The sequence below is a fragment of the Acipenser ruthenus genome, chromosome 28 (assembly GCF_902713425.1).
Source record: "Acipenser ruthenus chromosome 28, fAciRut3.2 maternal haplotype, whole genome shotgun sequence".
In the NCBI taxonomy this organism is placed as follows: domain Eukaryota; kingdom Metazoa; phylum Chordata; class Actinopteri; order Acipenseriformes; family Acipenseridae; genus Acipenser; species Acipenser ruthenus.
The window spans coordinates 25454171-25477410 of record NC_081216.1 but is presented as its reverse complement, the minus strand read 5'-3'; the positions used below and the strand labels follow the sequence as shown (position 1 = coordinate 25477410).

At 38.9% G+C, this 23240-nt stretch overlaps 1 protein-coding gene across 16 annotated transcripts in view; it reads left to right on the top strand.

Moving 5' to 3' along the window:
* Window positions 1-23240, top strand: part of LOC117434877 (neuron navigator 2-like) — a 171628-nt gene that overhangs the window by 133116 nt on the left and 15272 nt on the right. For 4 of the 16 annotated variants that reach the window (XM_059003132.1, XM_059003125.1, XM_059003119.1 and 1 more), the window contains 11 exons: window positions 5313-5451; window positions 6932-7259; window positions 7791-8469; window positions 9535-10002; window positions 10453-10518; window positions 11606-11650; window positions 13025-13185; window positions 13651-13824; window positions 16788-16840; window positions 19082-19105; window positions 19321-19395. In XM_059003132.1, coding sequence (XP_058859115.1) covers window positions 5313-5451; window positions 6932-7259; window positions 7791-8469; window positions 9535-10002; window positions 10453-10518; window positions 11606-11650; window positions 13025-13185; window positions 13651-13824; window positions 16788-16840; window positions 19082-19105; window positions 19321-19395 — 2212 coding nt within the window. The remainder of the gene's footprint in view (window positions 1-5312; window positions 5452-6931; window positions 7260-7790; window positions 8470-9534; window positions 10003-10452; window positions 10519-11605; window positions 11651-13024; window positions 13186-13650; window positions 13825-16787; window positions 16841-19081; window positions 19106-19320; window positions 19396-23240) is intronic. The other 12 variants (XM_059003129.1, XM_059003120.1, XM_059003133.1 and 9 more) reach the window with 7 other exon arrangements.

Here is a 23240-nt window from a genome sequence, read left to right as displayed (position 1 = left end):
GACTGCACAGCAGATGTGTCATTGCAGTAAAAGAGTTTTGGCATTCTAAAAAAACGTTGCAAGTTGAAGACGGATCAGAGTAAAATATAAGAAATTCTGACAAATACCAACAGAAAAAGAAAATGTAACATTTAACGACATGGTTTAGATTAAAAAAAACAAACAAAAAAAAAAAACTGGTTAACACATTGCTTGCTTGATCAGTGAGTAGGCCGTTAAGAAAATTAACTCCTTTCCTGGCTCGGAGACAGTAACATTAATCCCTTTACTTCTGCATGGGTTGTTGCTAATCCTTCTTTTTGGACAGACACACAACCCCCACAGCTTTATCAGTATGCCCTCGGGGCACTGAAGTCTCCTGGAAACAATCGGGTTGAACAATAGCCAAAAACGAGTTCCACCAGTCAAGTAGTAGCTACTCAATACAGCTGTCTGTCTGCTGTGTTTTGTTGTTATATACAGTGGTCTGTCTGCTGTGTTTTGTTATATATGTCTTCCTGTCGTCGACGGTGTAACCCAAGAAGGTAAAGCATGATGTCATGTTTGTATAAAGCTTTTACTTGCGTCTCCATTGGAGTATATTGGCATAACGCTAAGCCGTTTTTATTGTAGTGCCGGATTTTAAACTTCCTGTGGTTCTAAGCTGACGGGCCGAGGGCTACAGTGATATGAGAAATCCCAGCTGTGTTTATTAATGCTTTACACAGTCTTTTTCAATGAACAGTCTTGCTTGGGGTGTTCTGTACAGTATTTCAAAGGCATGTTCCAGATGAGAACAATGAGGCTCCTAGATTATTCTAAGGTGTGTAAATTAATTAATAAATGTGCAAAAATATGTATTTAAGTTGGCAATTGTTCTGTAAGTTAAAGTTCAGATACGTTCCTCTTACCGGAGAGAAGAATGTGAAAAGAGGGTATGTGTGTGTGTGCCAAACAAAATGATGTTTTTATTATTCATTTTTTAAACATTTCTATTTATTGAATTTTCTCCCAACACTGTTCCATTCCTTTCTCTTTCTTCCTGCTTCCCGTTTCGCACTCTCCTAGCTCCTGATCTCATTTGGCTCAACAGCCGAGCCTCTTTGTTCGTAGTGTAGCATACAGTCCTGTGGGAGCTCAGTTCCCACTGTCACCTGATCAGCAGGGCTGGGCAGTTTGATACATGGTATCATTTGGCCACTTAGGGAGAGCTGTTTTTAAATGTATACAAGGTAAGGGGCGGGGGGCAGGGGGGGCGGGGGGGGGGGGGGGGGTTACTGGCTTGTTTGAATAAGGAAGTCTTTAGGGACCCACAGCCTAGACAATGAAAGACACAAGCCTTCAAGATGAAACAAAAAAAAGTCTAAATTGTGATTTGTGTAACCTGAAACATGAAGTTTGAGTTATCTTCATCAGAAATTATGTTTTTTATTATTTTTTTTTCTTAGCAGACGCCCTTTCCCAGGGCGACTTACAATTGTTAAAAGTTATCACGTTATTTTCTACATACAATTTCCCATTTATACAGGGGTTTTTACTGGAGCAATCTAGGTAAAGTACCTTGCTCAAAGGTACAGCAGCAGTGTCTCCACCTGGGATTGAACCCACGACCCTCCGGTCAAGACTGCAGAGCCCCAACCACTACTCCACACTGCTGCCCTAGAAATGAGTTTTAAGCATTACTGTCTTTGTCTAAGGTAGTGGTTCTCAAACTTTTTTTGTTTGCAGACCACCTGGATTCTTTTTTTATTTTTTCTCGGCGGCCCACACAATAAATTACAATAATTGGAAATGCTGAAAACCTTCAGTTTAACATTTACAACAAATAGAACCTTGTTTGAGCAACTATTGTTCTCCAAAGCAGAAGCATATATAATACAGCTGTTTTTTTGTTTTGTTTTTGTTTTATTATCTTGTATCCGTTTTTATAAGTGGGGAAACACTCCAGGGCTTGTGCGTTGTGTTGCATTAACATACAGCTTTGTTGGTTCGTGCCTCCAACCCACCTACAACTGTATGTTAATGCAACACAACACACGTCCTGTCGTGTGTTATCCCTTACTTTACAAGCTGCTGTGTTGAGTGCATGTGAGCGCAATACACGAAAAATCCCTAGTAAAGTATACGTTTTACACACTCAAACTGCACATGACACAGAGGTTAGAACTTTTTTTAACTTGGATATTCTCCATGAGTGCATTTTCTTCCTGCTTCTGTAGCTGTTTTTTAAGGGTTTGCAATGGGATCTATAAACTATGCTGCCGCTTCCTTTCTGTAATTATGTAACCTTTCCGTGGACCACAGATTGAGAACCACTGGTCTAAGGTTAATAAACATTAACCCTGGATTTGGTTGGTTAACCATGAGAAGGGGTAAAAAAAACAAAGGAAATTAATCACTGAAACATGGCAGAGCCTGACTTCAAGAGAGAAAGATAGCCACACCTGATAGTTTCAAACACCATGTTACTCTGGTAGTTATAAGGAAGCTTCTTATTCACTGTATATTTTGAGGCTTTCTTCTCTCTCGGTCAGGAGGACATTGACAGACAGGAAGAATAAAGGCCATGTTATAAGGTATTCTGATCTGCATGGCAAGTTGTCATCCATAGATGGAGACTGGTGAAATTTGCATCATTCAACAGCTCAAGCATTATCAAGCTTTGTGTATTTCAGTAGCTCTGTTAAACCATATCGTACTGCAATATATGCTTTTCCTCTTTCTGGGTGACAAAGCTCAAACATTTTTTACAGGTGAATTTTTTGCAACATAACCTTTTTTCCTAGTCAGAATTGGTGCATATTTGTGGAAATTATTCTTTCTTTTACCTTATTTGGAGGGTTCAGAATTTGATAAATGGAAAACCGGAGCAAAAATGTTCATGCACAGTGATGGGGTTACAGTAATATAAAAAAACATTCATGCACAGTGATGGGGTTACAGTAATATAAAAAGGTTTTTTTTTTCATGTAGGTTTCTTTATGATGCACATATGTATTACTTGTATTACTTGTATTGTATTGAAATGTATTTGCTTACGATTGTAAGTCGCCCTGGATAAGGGCGTCTGCTAAGAAATAAATAATAATAATGTATTACAAAGCTGGGAAACAGACACCTTGGGGTTTCATTAGCTGACAGAGCTCCCAGGCTGTGTAATCTGTGGGGCTTGGGAAGCTTGTTGAAATGACAGACACAGAGCCTGTGGACAAGCTGGTAATCATTAAATGCTCCTGAACGCCCTTGAAAACTGTACTCTATAAACAAGGCGATCACTGGCAAGCTTTATAAAGCCTTTGCCCTTCCTTCTTATCATTTAAGTGTTTTGAGATTTAAAAAATAAGCTTAAAAAAAAAAAAAAAATATATATATATATATATATATATATATATATATACACACACACACACACACACACACACACACACACACACACACAGTAGTCTCCGTGTATAGGAACACCTCCTAAGAGAACGCTTCACCTAAGGGAACACCCTTGTGGTGAAACAGATTTTTCCCCATGGTAAATGCTCTGGCTAAAGGAACAGGAACTTCGCTTGAAAGAACACCTTCTTGGCACTGCTGGCGATTTGTTCACAATGGATACAGTACTGTTTTGTAAAAAAGCGACTTGTCATCGAGAGAGTGTCTTGAGGGACACTGATTTGGTTTATTAAATCTTTCCAGAACTAATGTCATATCATTGAATTGTTTTGAATTCTGGTTTCTACGAGTGCACCTCATCACTACAAAACGGCATGTAAACAAACTGCAAAAAGCGCCTCTGTTTCTCTCGCTACACATAGTTGGGAATTGTTCGAGCTCTTGAAAAAAACCTGAATCAGACACAAGTCGCCGAGCAATTTGGTGTTTCCCGTTCTGGTGATTTGCTTCACCATTCTGTTAAATAATGTGCATGTCTTGTATATTGTTGCTGCATTTTGTAATGTGTGTAGGGGTGACAGTTAGTTTATTAATGTTAAGTTAGCCCTAAGTAACTCCTATTATTTTTGCCTCTGCATTGTGATAGCCCGAAACACACCCTCCAGCTAATTTCATAGTACAAGCTTTTTGACCGTGTTGTTTTGCTTTAGTTTTATTAATGTTAGTTTGTTACTTTATTATTATAGTTTATTAACATACACTTGCCAATTGGTTTTTCTTTCACATGTTGATGCATGTGTGTCATGTCATGAGTAATACATATGTATGTATTTATTTACTTATTTATTGATTCATATTGTGTCTGGTGGCTAACTCCGTCTTGGAGAACACACTGGCTATCTGACGAAACACCAAGGATGGAAGGTGCCCAGTTGAAGACCCCAGAGAAGTACCCTACACAGCTCAGTCCAGACGGTTGTCATGCTGATGCGCTAGGAAGGCCGCACTGTGGTTGATCCCTGGAGCCAGCATTGCAGCCGTTGTGTGTGCTGATGCGACAGGGAGGCAAAACAGGCTGGAGCCAGCATTACATTTCAGCCATCAACACCCGGCAGAAGGATATCTACATCATCATATGGAAGGAAACGCAGATGGATCACATTAGTTTACAGTAAAAGAAGCTATGTCTTAGTTGGTTCTTATCTTGGCGAGAGCGGAGTCCAATATCAGCAACACCTACTCATGTAATGGAAATCATGTGTCTGGTGGTCAACTCAGTCTTAGAGAATACTTTGGCTATAAGAACACTTCGCTTGCGTCCCGATGGGTTCTCTCTTAGCTGGAGACCACTGTATTTATTTTATTGCGTTGAACATTTTTTTTTTCTGGACTGCACATTTATTAGTAGCTTGTTTTGCATTGGGCATTCAATGTTACAACGGTGTTGTTGTTCATTGCAGTGCATCTGTTAGCTTTTTATTATATTAGGCTTAAGTAATGCATTGGTAAATTAACATTTTTGTTTAAAGTGAACATGCTGAAGGCCATTAAAATTCTTTAGGTTTAGAAACCTACTGGTAGGCAGAGAACATGTTTTCTCTAGGAGTGCTTAAGGCTATCTCCAGTTAATTATTATTTTAAACATATCATCTTTGTTAAATTATAGCTTAAAGTGTACAGACTGGTAGACTGTAAGGCACACATTGATTTAAGCAATTGTACGCTAACCAAGCAGACTGCCCCTTGTGTGGCATAAAGCTAATGTACATGCATGGTTCAGTAATTAAAAGGCAATTGAAAAATGTGCAACAGTGCTGGTATGTAGCCATAATACCATAAGAACAATAAATCTGCAGTTCCTGATTTCAAGGCTTTTAGCTTTGCTTAAGCTATATAGTTTCAAATTGGCAAGAAGTTGAGGTTTTTTGTTTTTCGTCTTCTCTTTTCAGTTGGGATGACAGTAGTTCAGAGAGCAGTGGGATCAGCGACACCATAGACAACCTCAGTACAGATGATATCAACACCAGCTCTTCCATCAGCTCGTACGCCAACACGCCTGCTGCACCGCGGAAGAGTATCGACAGCCAGGTAAGACCACTGAAAACTTTCCATTCCTGCCTGGAGAACACAACTGATGCAAGCGATGCTAATTTGGTTATTCTGCATTTTATAGAATTCCAAGAAATATATACTTTTTTTTTTTTTTTTGTATTCCTTTTATTTTCTGCTAGGATTTTAGCACCCAGTTTACACCTGATTTTTTAATTGCGGTTTCTTTCAATGGGAATTTACACTTTGGCATGGTGTCCTAATGGTGCAAGGTTTTTAAATGCAAAGTCAACTACAGGACAGCAGGTTGGATTCATCTCTGAATAGTATGTTAAGCATACCTGTACTGTAACGCATAGCAATTTAAAAAGATTTCTAGGTATGTGCACCGAGTCTTTTGTTCTCTGGCTTTGCATAGGTATCAAAAATAAACCTGACATTAGCATGGTGGTCTTGGGTCTGCCTGGCTCCAGTTGTAGAAAGAAGTTACTCTTGTGCCAACAATGTATTTACACGTGTAAAAAAATGAGTGTGGGCACTGAAAGGATATGTGACGGCCAAGAATCTGTACAAATACACATTTTTATACAAGTTTTATTTCCACATTTTTTTTAAAGAAACGCAATGCTGCTTTTTTTATTATTTATTACAGATCTTAAGGTCTTGGTATATTATGATTATTGAAACCAATGTTTTGGGTTTTTTTTTTTTTTTTTTGCATACCAATGTTCTGGATTTCTAGTTAAATACACTAGACGTCTGATTTTAAATAGAACCAGTTTACCACAAGTGTTCTTCTGTTCTGTGTCATGCAACTTCCTTTTTTTCCTGTTTTGAGCTTTTCAAATCATTAACTAAATGGCATGCTGATATACTGGTGTGTAGTGGATGTGCTTTGGCTAGAGAATGTGTTTTCCATGGGGACCCATCAGGGTTCATTTTAATCAGACTTTGACCTCTTAAATGGGGGACTTAAAAGACGAAGATGTATTCCCTACCTGATTTTGTTGCCATTCAGACTAAAGACCTAATAAATCCAGTAGGTGCAACAACTGAAAAAGTAACAGACTTTCAACACCAACGCTCATTTGAACAGTATTTAAAAAGAAGCAAAGTGCTTTAAGGGAATTATTGTGAATGACTGTCACGCGATGGGTGGTGTCCTAAACTAATTTGCATCCTGGAACATACAGTAGTTCTTCACAGCTAGCTTGTGACTTATTTGTCAACTCCACTTGTCAGACATTTTCATTCTCTAAAGAAAGAACCGCTCACCAAACCACGATCAGTGAACAGAAACCAAGCAAAGTTAGTTCTTTGTTTAATAATTAATTGAATATATTCTTCCATGAATGTCTCTTAGAATTTGTATTGACGTACATTGCGAGATCGCATGACTGTTCATTTTCACTTGTTTTGAAATTAAGTTCCTAGCTTCCCACCCCTAGTATTGGTGCTGTGGTTCTTCTGGATTTTTTTAACTATGTTGCATGCCTGCCTTCCTCCGCCTCTCTCATAGACGAGTGCTGTGTTGATATCTTTCCAGCCCCAGACGGACACAGAGAAGCACTGCGCTGTGGAGCGGAACTCTATGCGGTCTGGGGATGAAATGAAGAAATCTGACGGGGGCTCAGACAGTGGAGTCAAGATGGAGTCCGGCTCCAAGTGGAGACGCAACCCTTCCGATGTGTCTGATGAGTCAGACAAAAGCAACTCTGGCAGAAAAACAACCGTCATCTCACAGACAGGCTCCTGGAGACGAGGCATGACTGCCCAGGTTGGCATCACTACACCCAGGACGAAAAACGCCACGCTGAAAACCCATGGAACTGGTATGCAACAACCTAGTATGTCCTTTCATTTTTATACTCTACATTAGTGCTAAACCGAAAAAGGTTCATCATGTTGTTGTTGTTGTTGTTGTTGTTGTTGTGTGTGTTTTTTTGTTTCTTGTTTTTTTGGGGGTGGTGAAACACTGGTTAAAGCATTAGTCAAAATGTCTTGTCTACTTAAAGCTTTTTCATAGTTTTCCTATATAGTTGAAAATAAATGAAAAGCCTATTGAATGTGTCATTAAAAATCAACCTTTTATTCTGAGATTCTGAGGAGTAATAATCACACACTGTAAATAATGGGAGGGAAAAAGTTCTGCCCTGAACCAAGTTTAATCTGTCTGACACACCAACTGGAATCCAGTCAATTATAACCTTTTAATCTTAAGTAAGCCTTTCACAGATGTTATTAAACAGTAATGGTAAACACAGCCATACCCTGCAGTTAGCCACATCAGTACTGCTACATTGCTTAATAAGGCGTCAATCAAAAACATTTTTATAGATCGTCTTTCATAATTTAATAGATTTTTTTAATGACTTTAGGAAAAACTGATGATGCCAAGGCATCAGAGAAGGGCAGGCTCTCCCCCAAGTCTGCTAATGTCCAGCGTTCCCCCTCAGATGCTGGCCGCAGCAGTGGAGACGAAACGAAGAAACCTCCATCGAGCGCTTCCAGGACCCCCACCAACACCTTCGGGTTCAAGAAACAGCCTGGGGGCATGACCATCATCACTGCCAGCGGTGCCACCATCACCAGCGGCTCAGCAACCCTGGGCAAAATCCCCAAGTCATCTGGGCTCATCGGCAGGTCTGGTAGCCGGATGGCTAGTGTGGATGGCTCCCATCAGGACGATGCCTACCTGCCCATCAGTGCCCGGACTAACCTGCAGTATCGCAGCTTGCCCAGACCCAGTAAATCAGGCAGCGGTGGCAGAAACGGCAACCGGTCCAGCACCAGTAGCATTGACTCCAATCTCAGCAGCAAGTCTGCTGGCTTACCCGTGCCCAAAATAAGAGAGCCTTCCAAAGTAGGAATGGGTAGTAGCCCTTTACCTGGAGGAGCCAACCAGACAGACAGGGAGAAAGGTGTGTCTTCTGATACAGAGAGCGTAGCCTCCTGCAACTCTATCAAGGCCAGCCCAACCTCCCACTCTGGGGCCTCGCAGAGTGGCCGCCAACAAGGATCCAAATACGCAGATGTGTCATCACCCACTTTGCGCAGGTAAGAAGCAGCTGCCACGACGATGCGTTTCAAATGTCAGGAGGGAGTTTACAGACTTTTTTTTAAAAGAGTAACAAATACAGATCAGGGAATTCTTCAGTAGATCTCTTTATTCAGATGGACTGCAGTCAACCTGTTGTCTCTGGTGGGTGACCTCCCGATCAAGGTTTGCTATGGCAGCCTTGCTGAAGACAGAAAGCACAGATCCAGTTGTTGAATCTGTTGTAGTTGTGCTTGTGCATTCAGTCATATAAATGCTTTCATTTATTCGTGAAAATATCTACTCTTAAATCGAAAGCTGAATTTTTTTTTTTTTTTTTTTTAGTTTCCTAGAAAAGGTTATTGCTAGTAATGAATTACTAGTAACCATAAGGCCTGAGGTCTTGGTTTGTTTTATATTTTTTTTATAATCTGACATTGCATTCTTATTCAGTTGATGAGGTCATGAGAACATGTAATTGTGACCTATGAATCCGCAGATGTATAAACATGTCCTTGGTGCTGTACGTGATGATAATTAACTGAGGCAATGAAAGACTGTTTGCATTTATGTCTTATTTATTTATTTTTCTATTATTCTGAAATTCTGTATTCATTAGATCAATGAATTAGCTGAACAAAGCTTATTTAATCATAAACTAATGAAAACAACTAGGTGAAGCAGATTCGGCTGAATATTCTGTTTGAGAAGGACTGGCATGTAGCTGAAAATACATTTAATCATTTCAAGTCCTAAAGACTGTATTGTGTAGCTTGGCAAACTTCATATTTTTTCTGTAAAATATAATGTTTGTCCAGTTTTTCTAATGGTTTTGTCTCCTGGAGCCTGTGGCTGAAAATAATTGAACATAAATGTGCAATCATTAGTGCGCATTACTTGAATGAGCTCGGAAATACAATACATATGTTATCCTTGTTATCTTTGGAGTGTTAAAAAAACCCAGGAAAACCAAGACATTTTAATTGAGCATTTGTTTTTGTTTTTTTTATGTATAAGTGGTCCAACTAACAGTGCTTATGGGTCATCATGTGTTTTATTATTATTATTTTTTTTTTTTCATGCAGACTGTTTGGTGGCAAGCCAGGTAAACAAGCCCCAGTCACAACAGCTGAGAATATGAAGAATTCCACAGTTATCACCAACCCCCATGCCACCATGACTCCACAGACTAACCTTGATTCGCCTTCAGGGAGTGGAATGCTGAGCAGTGGTGGCAGCAGCCCCCTCTATAACAAGACCACCGACCTGGCCCAGTCTTCCATGGCCTCCAGCCCGGGCTCTGCCCATTCCGCTCCTTCCAACAGCCTGACGTGGGGCACCAACCTCAGCAGCTCCTCTACGGTGAGCAAGGACGGCCTCGGGTACCAGTCTGTCAGCAGCCTGCACACCAGCTGTGAGTCCATCGACATCTCCCTGAGCAGCGGAGGGATCAGCCGTCACAACTCCACCAGCGGGCTGGTCCCATTCTCCAAAGAGGAGTCTCTGTCTGCAATGGCAAGGAATAACAGTGTGAAGACAGCCTTGTCTGAGAGGTAAGGGATAAAGTGGCACCTCTTATGCATTTTAAAAGACTTTATGCTAGCAATGTGGTTCTTTTGATGATAAAGAATTTGCTACAGGTTTTATGGGTCATTTTGTATTTAACACTTTGCTGTTAATATTCATAATCAATTATTTTTTATTAGGAATATTCTACTGTTTATTCCATAATTTTATCATTTTGAATGCACACGTTAAGGATAATGGCAAATTAAGATTGGCATAGTTTGATAGCAAATCAATAGCAAATGCTGATGCTGTGCCTTTTGATTTACTGTTTTACAGACATGTTTCTTTCTTAAAAATCTGAAAAAAAATCAAATTTGTTATAGGAGCGCTCTTAACCCTACGTTGAAAGCGAAGGTTGAGATGAATAACTTCTCCTTCTGTCCTCCTCGTTTACTAATTCTCTTTCTTTTCTGTTCTGTCACCCCTCCCTTCAGTCCTCTTTCTTCCCCATCTGCTAGCCCAAAATTCAGCAGAAATACTTTACCTCGGAAACAGGGCAGGTAAACGTGTTTGTCTTGACCAGTGGATTGTGCTGAGCTTTATAAAGATAAACTAACGCCATTGTTACACAGTGATTGCTTGACATTTGAAAACTTGATTGCATTAATTTGACAGGCCACTATGCAGCACTGTTGCACCATGCTTTATAATAAGTCCCTATGGCACCACCACCTGGCTCAGAGCTGTATTACAGCTGGCCTAGGAAAAGGGCACTCTAAACTACCAAGGCTCACATGTTGTCATATTGACTTAAGATAGACATTGCAGTTTGTTTGCATAGTGCAGTTAACAAATCCATTGTGGAAATAAGTTAAATAAATGATAAAAAGTACTGTAAATGATGACAAAAAAAGATGCACAAACAGACAGCTCTGTGGTAGCTATCTGACTCTGAATCCCAGCACATTTGGTATTATTAAATTAGAAACCTCTGCTGGCATCCACATTTGAGCAAGAGCTGCGTCATGCGTTCTGGAGATTCTGCAAAGCAAACTGTTATAATAATGGAGTGTTAGTGACGTCGTTTGACATTTAAATCAGTAAGAAGAGAATTAGTGAAATAAACTGTTGCGACCTGAGGCAGTTGCAGGCTTGTAAATAGTTTCACCAGGTCACCAGGTTTCCCACGGTGTGTTTGCTTTAGTCTTGGCTGTGTGTCGGCATGTCATTAGGGTTTTTTTTTTTTTTTTTTACATTTTCTGCGGTAAGCACTGGCCCTTCCTAGTCTCTCAATGTAGGTTGCTTTTAGTGCTGTTGCCACGCTCAGTAAGAGACCCTTCAGGAAAGGTGGCCTGCCTCCTTTGTGATAGAGCAGTCTTCAGTGTAGCTTTTGCTCATTCTGAGTTGCACATTAATGTCTTCATGGTTTTTGTTTTGCAAGCAAAATCATGCATAAGTCAGTCATAAGAAATAAATAAAATAAAAAAAAAAAACAGTTCTTCTTTTATCTTGAAATTTAGCATAACGCATACATATTTGTACAAGCTGCTGTCTGCCCTCATGAAACATTTGTCCTGAGTTTGTCTCCCTTTTTTTCTCTTTGCTCCTTCTCCTCCTTATCCTATTCTCTAAATCTCCTACCTACAGCGACCCTCACCTCGATAGAAACACCTTGCCAAAGAAGGGACTCAGGTATTGGTGCTTCCTGCTTTTCTGTGGTGCCAATGCATTGCGCTGTTTGTTGCACTTCTTGTGGGTGTTGCTGGTGGCAGTTTGCGCTTGTGCACATGTATGAGCCAGTCACTCTTTTCATTTTGAGTTGTTCAATGTTTAAATGTGTGTGTCACTTCTGTTTGGCAGTACTGTGGCCTTGCTAAACGTTACCTTTTCTTTATTCACTTGTGCTGGGGCATGGTGGGGGTTATCTGTCTTTACAAAGCTTCCTTTACTCAAATGTACCTTTTATTTTATGTTTGTGGTCTTTTTAAAGGTGTTTTGTTTTCAGAGAATTGGAAGGTGAATCCTGCAAGATGTCTTGCTGCACAGGGTGGTTTTGTCCATTCACGCACATTTAAACACAAGCTTTCTGTGGTGCTGGTAGATGAAGATAAAACTGTGCAAATGTTTCCACGGCCTACAGAGCTTTTGCCAAAAGCTTTTAACCTTGATTTGCTTGAGAATGTTTTCTGAACATGGAAGAACTCACCCCAGACCTTTTTCTTTTTTTACAATAAGTGTTTTTACATTTTGACCTGCTAGAATAAACACTTGCAACTGTGAGCTGAAAGAAAAGTCACAGCCCAGACACCTCTAATTAGTTCTACTCCTGTTAGTATAAATTCAGCGAAGACCCATGACAAACATTGCAAAGCTACTCAGAGTAATGGTCTGCAGGCAGTAGGTATACATAGAAGATAGATGTTAAATAATTTTTTAGAACACAAGCTCTATTTAAATCACATTGTTTATTAAGTGTATTTTTTACAATGGTTTTCACCTGTGCTTCAACTTAGTTTTAAACAAAGGAACTTTGTATTTCTTAAATCTCACACTACCACATTTTTCCATTTTGAATTTTGTGTTTTGAGATGCATGCAACCTTTTAAAAAAAATAAATAAATAAAAGTGCGTGTTTGCTTCTTTCAAATGTGTTTACAGTTAAACAGTGTGCCTGGATTCTGGGTAAAACATCTAATTTGATCAGGTTTCCTAGTACTAAGTTGCCTTCTGCTTTGGCTCTGCAATGTTTGTCCAAAAAGCACACATGTTCAGTGACCCTTATTTGTATAGAATAAAAATAGCTATTACTGCACATTTTATTATAAACCGCAATCATCACAGCGTAACTTAACAGTCATCACAGTGTAACTTAACAAGCTGTTCATTTCAGACTTGATGAGTGAGCACTTGTGGTGTGTTGTCTCCACAATAACATTTTTAAAAAGTGACATTTTAATTTGAAATAACTGTTTTAGTACACTGCACGTGGATTGATCCTTTCCTGGTTGCACCTTACCAGCTTTTCTGTTTCCACTGGACTGTCTGACCAGGCTCTTGTTGTTGCAGGTACCCCCCTTCTTCCCAGCTCCGCAGCCAGGAAGATGCCAAGGAGTGGTTGCGATCTCATTCTGCAGGAGGCCTGCAGGAGAGTGCCAGCAACTCCCCATTCTCGCCAGGCTCCAGCATTACCTCTCCTTCTGGAACCAGGTTCAACTTTGCCCAGCTTGGTAAGCCTGCAAACATTTCCCATTTGCCAACAGATGCACCTTTTTGTCCCTATGTACAGTACAGTAGCTTCCGCCATAAATTTATACAAGTAAATCCAAACTATTCCAGGAATTGTATGGACATTTCGTAATAGTTGTTTTCTTTTCTTATGTTCTTTTGTGCCTTAGTAATAACTATTTCTACTATTTGTTTTGGCAGTCATGCTTTTAGAGTGCGTGGCTCCAGATTAGACCTTGCTCAATAAATGTCTGAAATACTGTTTCAGCATACTACTCCCAGTCATGTGATCAGTTTTATAATGAACCACTGGCTATTGCATTTGTGTATACATTTTTATATGTGGTTATTTCGATATAGAAAATGTAGTTTTTATATCATATTTTGTAGTTTTTTATTTTTTATTTTTGTGTTCCATTTTATACACCCCACAAAATCATATTGCTGCTGCTGCTTGCTGTTTTCAGCTAGTCCAACCACTGCTGCCCAGATTAACCTTGCAAACTCTTCAGTGCTGTGGAATCAGGAGGGGCCCTTGGATCCATACAGCGATCCTCGCTTCCGCAACAGCTCCATGTCTCTGGATGAGAAAATCAGGAGCATGAGCCGCTCTGGGTCCTTCAGGGATGGCTTTGAAGAAGGTACGTTAGGTGCTCCAATAAGGAGCGGCCATCCTCCTAAAAAAAGAAAGACAGGCAATTGCACAGCCCTCTTTACAAGATCTACACATATAGCCAGTATATTCACAACATAGAAAGGGATTGTCCTATCATTGTGAAAGCTTGTGTTTTATAAGCACAGGAAAGAGTATAAGAAATATATTTATCAGTATTTGGCATTGATTCCTCAATTGTAATTTTCATTTATAGTTGAGAACGGGATCAGTTGAGACACCATTACTCTTTCTGGCAACTCATTTTATACACTTATTTAACAAATAAACATGTATATCATCTAACAAAGGTCTTCTACGTGCTCTAGCTAGATTATTTTGTAACAGCTGAGCGAACCGTTGTGGTATCTTGTACAGTCTTGCACAGCAAAATGAAAAAATGTTACTAGATTTAAGAGTCTGTGCTTAACACCAAATATAACTAATTGTTTTACCTAATGATATCATTTTTAAACTGCATATCTCTAACACATTGTTTTTATTTTTAAAGTGGAGACAACAAATTCTGTATTTTAAGCTAACAAGATGCAGATGTGTGTTTGAATGTCAGATTAAGAAACATTTTTAAAGTAGTTCTAATGAAACTTAAAAAAAAAATGAGAAAGGTTAATGATCTGACAGATATGTACAAATGCCTGAATCTCACGCAGCAAAGTATAATGCATTTCAGTGATAGTAGTGACTTGTAAATAGACATTATTTTGCTTTACACATCAACAAAAATGTACAATTTACTGTCAACGTAGCCAAACCCTGAATCATTTCAATCTAACCCACACTTCAACATGCTAAATTTTGTCTGGTGAACTTGTTACAAGAAAAAACATTAATGGCACAGTACATAAAGATATTCTTTAAACCAACGAACATATCCTCCCGGTCCTCGGGCTATTGATATAATGAGTGTGATGAGCCCAGGTAAAAGGGCAATGAGACATCAGTGCTCCTCAGGCTGTTTGTGCGGCTTCAGCTTCTACTGATCCAGAGCTAGGACCTGCATCAACACCCTTTCTGAACCTCTTGTACTTCTTGGTGGTGTCACGCAGATTAATCTGTTTTTAAAAACAGGATAGGAGGGGGCTCCCGAGTGGCGGATCCAGTAAAGGCACTCCTAGGGGGCGGCGCACAATTAGCTGAGCACCGCCCGGATAGGGAGGGATTAGGTCTGCAGGGCACAGCGACCCCCTGTGGCCAATAGGGCATCTGTGGGTCTGCAGTGGAGTCATTCAGATCCGTGTTGTCCTCCAGCAGTATAGGTCTGGTGGCTTTGCTGTGGATCCGCAGTGCGAAAAATGACGGATTGGCAGGAACACGTTTCGGAGGACGCGTGTTTCAGCCTCCGTTTTGGGGTCACCGGGGGGTTGCAGCGGTGAAGCGGGATAAAAATAGTAATTGGGCATTCCAAGCTGGGGAGAAAACCGGGTTAAAAAAAAAAAAAAAAAACATTGGTGATGACTAAATTAAAAAAAAAAAAAACAGGATGGGGACCAAGGGGATTAGGGAGGGCAGGTGGTTGAGGAGTTACACCAGGCCTTTGTTAACAGAAACCATTTTAAGCTGCTTACCTTGGGGGCAGGATTGCTGATATAATGTGTATCTCTGGTAGGAGCTGCTACATTATTTTAGGCTTTACCAATAAAATAAGGATTAGGAGTTAGAAATAGTAGCTGCTTTTTTTTTTATTTTTTACCCATACACTTTATTGCCACGTTTTGCCACATGTTCCTTTTGGTTTAGAGTATAAATACAGATAAAAGCTTGTTAATGTCAGTTTCAATATGTTTTCTGTTTTAAACGGATTTGCTTCACTTTGCTGAGTTACGTGGTCAGGTAATCAAGCTATTTCAATCGGGTTGTTGGGAATCATGCAGAATTGGTGTTCAGTATTTTTGTTGTATCACACAGATATAACTAAATATCACAGGTTTATTTAAAAAACAGTACACATGAAAACTAAAATAAGCAGTTCATACTAGCTCCCATGAGTCAGCTCAACTGTAACTTTTACATTTCAGCTTGCTTATTTTATAACCAGGGCTCTTGATTTTTACTAAATTGAAAAGGAGCTTCAGTTTCTTCTGCATTCCTAGGTAAAAATCCTAAGCTTCAAAAAATCTGAGATTGTCTAGGGCTTAGAGACTTAATACAGTAGCATGGATCAATGGTGCCTATTGTGCAGAAAAGTGTCTCGTACTTCTTTATCCAGATGATAGATAGGAGTTTAGTAACCCACAGACAATGGAACCTAAGTGCTTAACACATTTAGGGCAATTAAATACATGAATACAGGAAGCAAGAGGCTGCCAAAAAGGAAGACGGCAAGACTCATAAAGCAACAAATAAGCCCTTAAGTGTTTTCATTTCTTCTTTCTGACACTTTTTTATTTTACCTATGCAGTCGTTTCTGTTTGAATAAGTGAAAAGAGATCTGACCTATAGTGTGATGATATTTTAAATCATTTTTTTTTTTATTTTTGAAGTAATACAGCAGCAAAAGGGGATAGGTGGGGGCTGCCTGCTCAGTGTAACCAGACCAAAAAAGCCACACAATGGCTCAGGCTGGACCAAAACAAGTTCATTGGAACCTGCACCTGTCAGATTGGAACTGCTTCTTGCTGTTACTCGACAGCTGCAGGGGGGTCCTTATTTTGTTGATGCTGTTTGTGTTCAAATCATTTTTAATGTGCTTTGAGCTATGAAGAAGAATTCTAATTGTAAATGCATTAAGGCTATTACTTGAAACATGGTGTTGAAAATAAGGAATTTCCATGTATATAACTTGATTTTGCCGTTTTCAAATTCAGACAAGTAGACAAGTTATGTCCTTTTTTATTATTATTTCTTACTGCAGTTCTTTGACAATTAAACCAGGAAGTTGTCTGCTAATGCTTCGGTGTTTTTTCATTGCATTATTCATTTGTTCTTTTTCAGTGCATGGCTCCTCATTGTCTCTGGTCTCTAGTACCTCCTCTATCTACTCCACGGTGAGTACAAATCATTTGCATTCATACCAGTTAGTCCTCCACTCTCTCTTACTTAACCAGTCCGGATTACGGTGAACCAAAATGAACCCCAAAGTAGCACATTAGATTACAGGTGTAACGTGTAGAGGCTAAACACTGGTGAAGTCACAAGACCACAGACAGGATGTGTGTTGCAGGAATGATACATAATGGGTAGTGGTCTGGTTCTGTATAGGTCACATCTGATTATGCTCACACTTGGGCCTCAGTGTTACTTTTTAGGGGGCATAAACACAGTCTTCCTTCCTACAAGTAGATAGTGTTTTAAAATTTAAATGAAGTAGGCAAGAAAAATACATAAACATACATTTAAGAATGAGAGTCATTTTGTGGTCATCAGGCAGCAAAATTGTCATTTCAGAATATAAGAGAGTCATTATACTCAAAGCCTGACAGTCATAATTTGATCATTAATGAAGGACTTTAGTTACTTTTGTTACAGTGATACGACTTGTTTCAGCGTGCAGTAAAAGGCAAACAAAACATCACTTTCTAATAGCTGAAACCAGGTCCAATTTCATCTAAATTAAATATGCATTAAAATGTTTTTCCCCTGGAATAAATTTTTCATTTGATAGTGGATTTATAATATAATTTTTTAAAGGGACGATATATGTTAATGTTGTGTTTGCAGAAGAGGCCAGGTAGGGTTTCTGGTACCTGTATAAACATTTACTGCAAACAGTGTGGCGAAGCTGTCACGGTGGTTCCACCCATGCAAACACGAGCCAATGGATTGTGAATATGCTTTTCTGCCTATATATTGCCTGACGTTTGGAACGAAGAATTTTCTACTTTAAAATGATAGCCTGGTCAGGTGCAGTGAAATGTGATCCTTTAGCTGAAGCACTGAAAATTGTGCACAAAGAAACGTTTCTATCGGAGTTGGAAAGAGAGAAAAAAAAGCTGCTTCAGAATGATGACAACAGTGTCATGTGCAGGGACATCAAAGTCTAAGGACTTCACGGTAGGGCATTTCCTTTAAAATAATTAATTACAACCACTTTTAATGTTGAAATCAGTGGTTATACCATATCTTGTTTTTTTTTTTTTGTTTTTTTTAATACTGGATTTATAATGTTGGCTAATGGGATTTTAGCACAAGTGTGACAGCATTTTTCACTGTAGAAGTTGATTTGTTTTATAGTGCCTTCATCTACTGCAGCTGCAGTAGTAATTTTAAAAATTCTAAGGAGTTGAGGTGAATTCAACATACAAGCATCTTAAAATATCTGCAGTTCACTCAAGATTGCCCGGTTTTGTTCAGAGTTTGTGTTGTATACTTTTCATACATGTGTCTCATAATGAGTACCGAGAAACGACAAAGATGAAAAAGGAAACCTGAATATTCTGTACTTAAGTGAACGGCAAATAAAAGAATAACAGCTAAAGGCGTTCTATTAATAGAAATGTTTTTCTTTTGGAAATATTTTCAGATAATTATAATGTGGTTGTGAAGTCATGCTGACTGGAACAGTGTGTTGAGAGATATGCTTGTGTCACTCATCCAGTTTTGTTTCAAAGAGTCAAAACAGTTTTCAGCACAACCAAGCAAAATATTGCCCGCTGCCAAAGTCAATGTGTACCATGAATGTTTCTCACCTAGTCTCATGTTACAAAGTTCATATAATTAGATATTATAACCACAGCTTTTAATAGAAGTATCAGAAATTATATATATATATATATATATATATATATATATATATATATATATATATATATATATATATATATATACACTTCCATGGCTGTGATAATGTACATGCTGTGTGTGTTCTGAATCTCATTTTAGAATAATGACTGCATTGACAGTGTTATAGATTTATAAAGGCAAGGAGACGTTTGCTCTACTCTGGAGGCAGCACAGCTGTATTACTGTGTGTTAGAGAAGAAATGTGGAAGTCAATAAATCTTGTGCCGGCTCTTTTGACTCTAGCGATCTGTCTGAAGTGTCTCCTCCTAGGAATTACCCAGAGTTCCAACATAGACTGTCAGCTCATAACAATTTCATGCAAAGGTCTTTCCTGTTTTTTTTTTAATGTTAGAATTTTAAGTACTCTGGGTAACAACTTCCCGGCAGGTGCAAAGTTACCCATTTATTATGATATATATGGTTGGGAATGTTGTTGCTATATGAATAAATTGTTATTGAAACCACTGCCTTTTAATGTTTTCATTATTTTTTTATTTTTTTTTCAGCCTGAAGAAAAATCACAGTCAGAGGTAAGATAAATGAACTTTATTTATTGAAGCGCGTAGTTTTTTTTATGGTCCATTGCAAATAAATAGTTACGTCGGACAGAACCTTAATAAAAAGTATCGGTTTGACAGTTTCTCTAATCCCAGTATAATAATGTTTAGAACTGTTTATTACCCTATTGCTGGTAGCATGTGGAAATAGCCCCTGTAACATGCTTAATTGCATTATTTATTTTTAGATACGCAAACTGCGCAGAGAACTTGATGCATCACAGGAAAAAGTGTCAGCTCTTACCACTCAGCTAAGTGCTAATGTAAGTACGTTCTGCACACTGTACAGATGTGTGTGCATTAGTGTATCATGAGAACGGGAATGTGCCACATTGATTGTAAGCTGGCAATAGTTCTGTGTGATGATAAATATGGTATGAACGATTCCTAAGCAATATTTGCTAAGCAACTTCTTGGTTACCAGCATATAAGAAAGAAGGCCACTAACACAGAGGTGCTGGTGTTTAAGATTGTTGTGGCAATCACTGTAACTATGCTTTTATTTATGAACTACTTGACAGAGTCTGATAAACAGCTGTGTGTTTCAGAGCAGGGGTTTCCTTAGCGATCAACTCCTTAATCATTTATCAGTTTCATCCACTACCATACAAAAGAGCAGAAATCCAAATTCAATCACAGAGTTCTTGTTGCTACTTGACTGAGTTGCTTTCTGTGACTGCAAGTAGTTATGCCGGAGAGAAGGCGTTGGTACAGACTGAAGGACTGTGAAACCTGATCAGACTTGCTTGGTTACTATATACAATAAAATGTGATGTTAGAAACGAAATGACGGCTTTTGTTTCAGGCTTTATGTTCTCTGTTGTTAATTCTGGGTGGATAAAAGTACCTGTAATTTTTATATGAACATGTGTTTTTGTTTTTTTTTTAAAAATAAAAATGCCAGTAAAGTTCTTCTGCTCACACCCAGCACTGTTATCATTGAAAAGCACCAGAAAGAAAATAAACTACTGTGGTCCATGACTAGTCGTGGTGTGGAGGGGCTTTGCAACACTGATTTCATGCAATACGTGAAGGCTTCTTAACCTTTCAGTCCTGAATTATTTTTCTTCAGCTCAAGAACGCAAAATTTAAGTTTATTTCATTCAAAATGTAACACTTTTATTGAGTACACATAAGCTTTTTTTACAGATATTCATACACTACCTCAGACTGGGGCCTTGGAGTCTTGTGAGGTTCCAATGTGATATCCAACGGCATATGTTAACATGCAGCGCCAAGATAAGGCCCGCCAGGACTGAAAGGGATAAAGTGATGCCATTAATCTTCATGCTTTTCTTACAGTATGTTTTGTCTGGAATCAAGTGCTTTGAAACATTTGCTTTGAAACAAGGTGGACTTGTAAACGGGCTTTGATTACAAAAGTACAAATTCTTTTTGTCCTTTTGAGACAGGAAGCATTGTACAGTATATCTTAATTGTAGTACATTAGAAATGTTAGGCGACTTAGGGGCTTCCGAGAGGGGGCATCCGGCAAAAGGCGCTCTGTGTGGCGTGCAGGATGTGCCCTATAGCCTGGAGGTCGCCGGTTTGAGTCCAGACTATTCCACTGCCGACCGTGGACGGTAGTTTCCAGGGGGTGGCGCACAATTGGCCGAGCTGGGGGGGGGGGGGGAGCGTCTTAGGTCGTCCAGGGTGTCCTCAGCTCACCGCGTACCAGTGACCCCTGTAGACTGGCCGGGCACCTGCGGGCTGCCCAGAGCTGCGTTGTCCTCCGACACTGTAGGTTTGGGTTGGCTGCATGGCGGATGCAGAGTGAAAAGAAGCGACCGGAGGACAGTGTGTGTCCTTGTGAGGTCACAAGCTCCGTGTGTCTTACTTACTTACTTACTTACTTGGAATGTTGTGTAGAGCTTACAGGGAGCAGGTGTTTACAATTGAAACAGGTGCCTATAACACGTAGCTTCTCAGATACTTTGATTAGGTTGCTATAAAGGTCATATTGTGAATGTCAGGGATATAATTACTTCGGCAATGTTGACTTTACTTAGGGGGGTGGAATTAGGTTAACCATAGGGGTGTTTTAGGTACTGCTTATCATGCAGAAAATGTTTGGGTCTTGAGATTGCTGATGTTGCTAACGATCAGCACTAACGCAACGCATATCTGGAGATATGTGATAATGCTTGCATAGCAAAGAAACACCCTGTGGGTTTGTGACGGCAGTTCCTATTAGCAATGTACTGTATGAGCAAATTCCTTCACGTTCACACAGACACGTAGCTGCGCTGTACTTGTTGTTTTTGTTTCTAAGCACAAACATTTTAGAAGGATTCCAAGAAAACACACAGTTACTGCAAGAAAGGAATTGAGCAACAGAGTAGCCCAAATGAGAAGGCATCGCATACAGGACCTGCTTAAAGTGAGTGTGAGGGGTGATAAAGGTGTGGGTGGCATTGTCACCCTATCAACACTCGACCTGAGGTTTCTTTTTAGGTTGTGAAAAGTGCTGGTTTTGTATCAGTTTGCTGTTTTAATGGGAAAGGATTGTTCACTGCTACGTACTGTAGAGAGACTGTTGGTTCAGGTAGATGGATGTGGGGTGCTTATTACAAACATTTTCTTTGTGTTCTAAGCAATGTTGTAGTAATCCTGTGGTATCTATTGTTATAGATGGTGTGCAAAGAAGGGAGTGTAGACTGGGTTGTTTCTGAGAAATGCAGTTTCCTGTAAACAGCTGATGAGTCAGTTATTTTGTCTGTGGACAGTCTGAGATAAAGGAAGGTGCCGTATCACTGTTAAAGCATTGTCCTAACCGCAGATCGTTTTTATCAGTCTCTCATTGTCTTAACATGCCTTGGATAACGGATCCAGCTGCTGATTTGAATTGATTTCAGTGTTTTTGAGATGAGTATGCTCGATCTTACAATTCCAGTAGTGCCCTTCCGCAGTTAATTACTTTTTCAAAGTCTCTTGTTCGGTGCGTGACAAAACAAGCTAAACAAAACAGCGAAAAGTCAGCGCTCAAAATGTCTTTATTTTTATTTAATTTAAAACAAACATATTAAAAAACAGGAACATGTTTCGGTCCTTAACCCTACCTAGAGTGTTTAACCCTACCTACTTTACATAGGTGATTTTTAAATCACAACAGAATTAGCAATTAAAAACAACAATCAATGTAAACAACAGATTATACAATTCAGAATTAGAACAAACACTGACATATTATGTATTTAATTAATGCATCATTAAGGCAAACCATCTCTTTCCCCCTTGATGATACATTGTTATTTAATTATTTCAAAAACACCGACCAATCAATCAAAACTGTAGAGAAATCTTTTTTATCTTTTAGTTTAGATTTTAGTTACAATTTTCTATCCAAATTTTCCGCTCTGACCCTAGCTTTTAAAAGCCAGTTTTCTGGATAACATCAGACCCTGAATTTGTTTAACATGCTTTTATAGTCATTATCAGATTCACATATTCTTTTCATTCTGTATAATTGACTCACAGGATGACCCTTTTCACAATGTACAGGGTGATCGCTGTCTGCTCTTAGTATATTATTCCTATCTGTTGTTTTCACAAATGCCGTAGTTGATAACTTAGTATCCCCCTCTTGAATGTAGTTAAATCCAAAAAATTAACATTCTGTTTACTTTTAGTTACTGTGAATTTCAAAGATTCAATATAATATAATTAATAAAAACAACCAAGTTCATCTTCTGTACCTATCCAAGTCATTAAAATGGCATCAATGTAGCTGCCCCAATGTTTAATTTTATCAACAAAACGGCTGTGCCATAGTGGAACCCATAGCAGTAACTTGTATTTGTAAATAGTATTTATTCTCAAATAAAAAAAAGTATTTTTCTGTAAAACTAAAGTAGCCATTTCCAATAGAAAATCAGTAGACGCTTGTGTAGTGATATCTCTTTTACTCAGAAAATACTCCAACGCTTGTAATCCTTTTTCACGTGGGATATTTGTATAAAGACTAGTAACATCTAACGTTGCCAATATATCATCCTGTTGAATATTCTCAAGAAGTTCTAATTTATTTAACAAATCAGTCGTGTCTCTAAGATATGTAGGTAGAGAAACAACATATGATTTAATATGAGAGTCTATAGATGTTGATAGT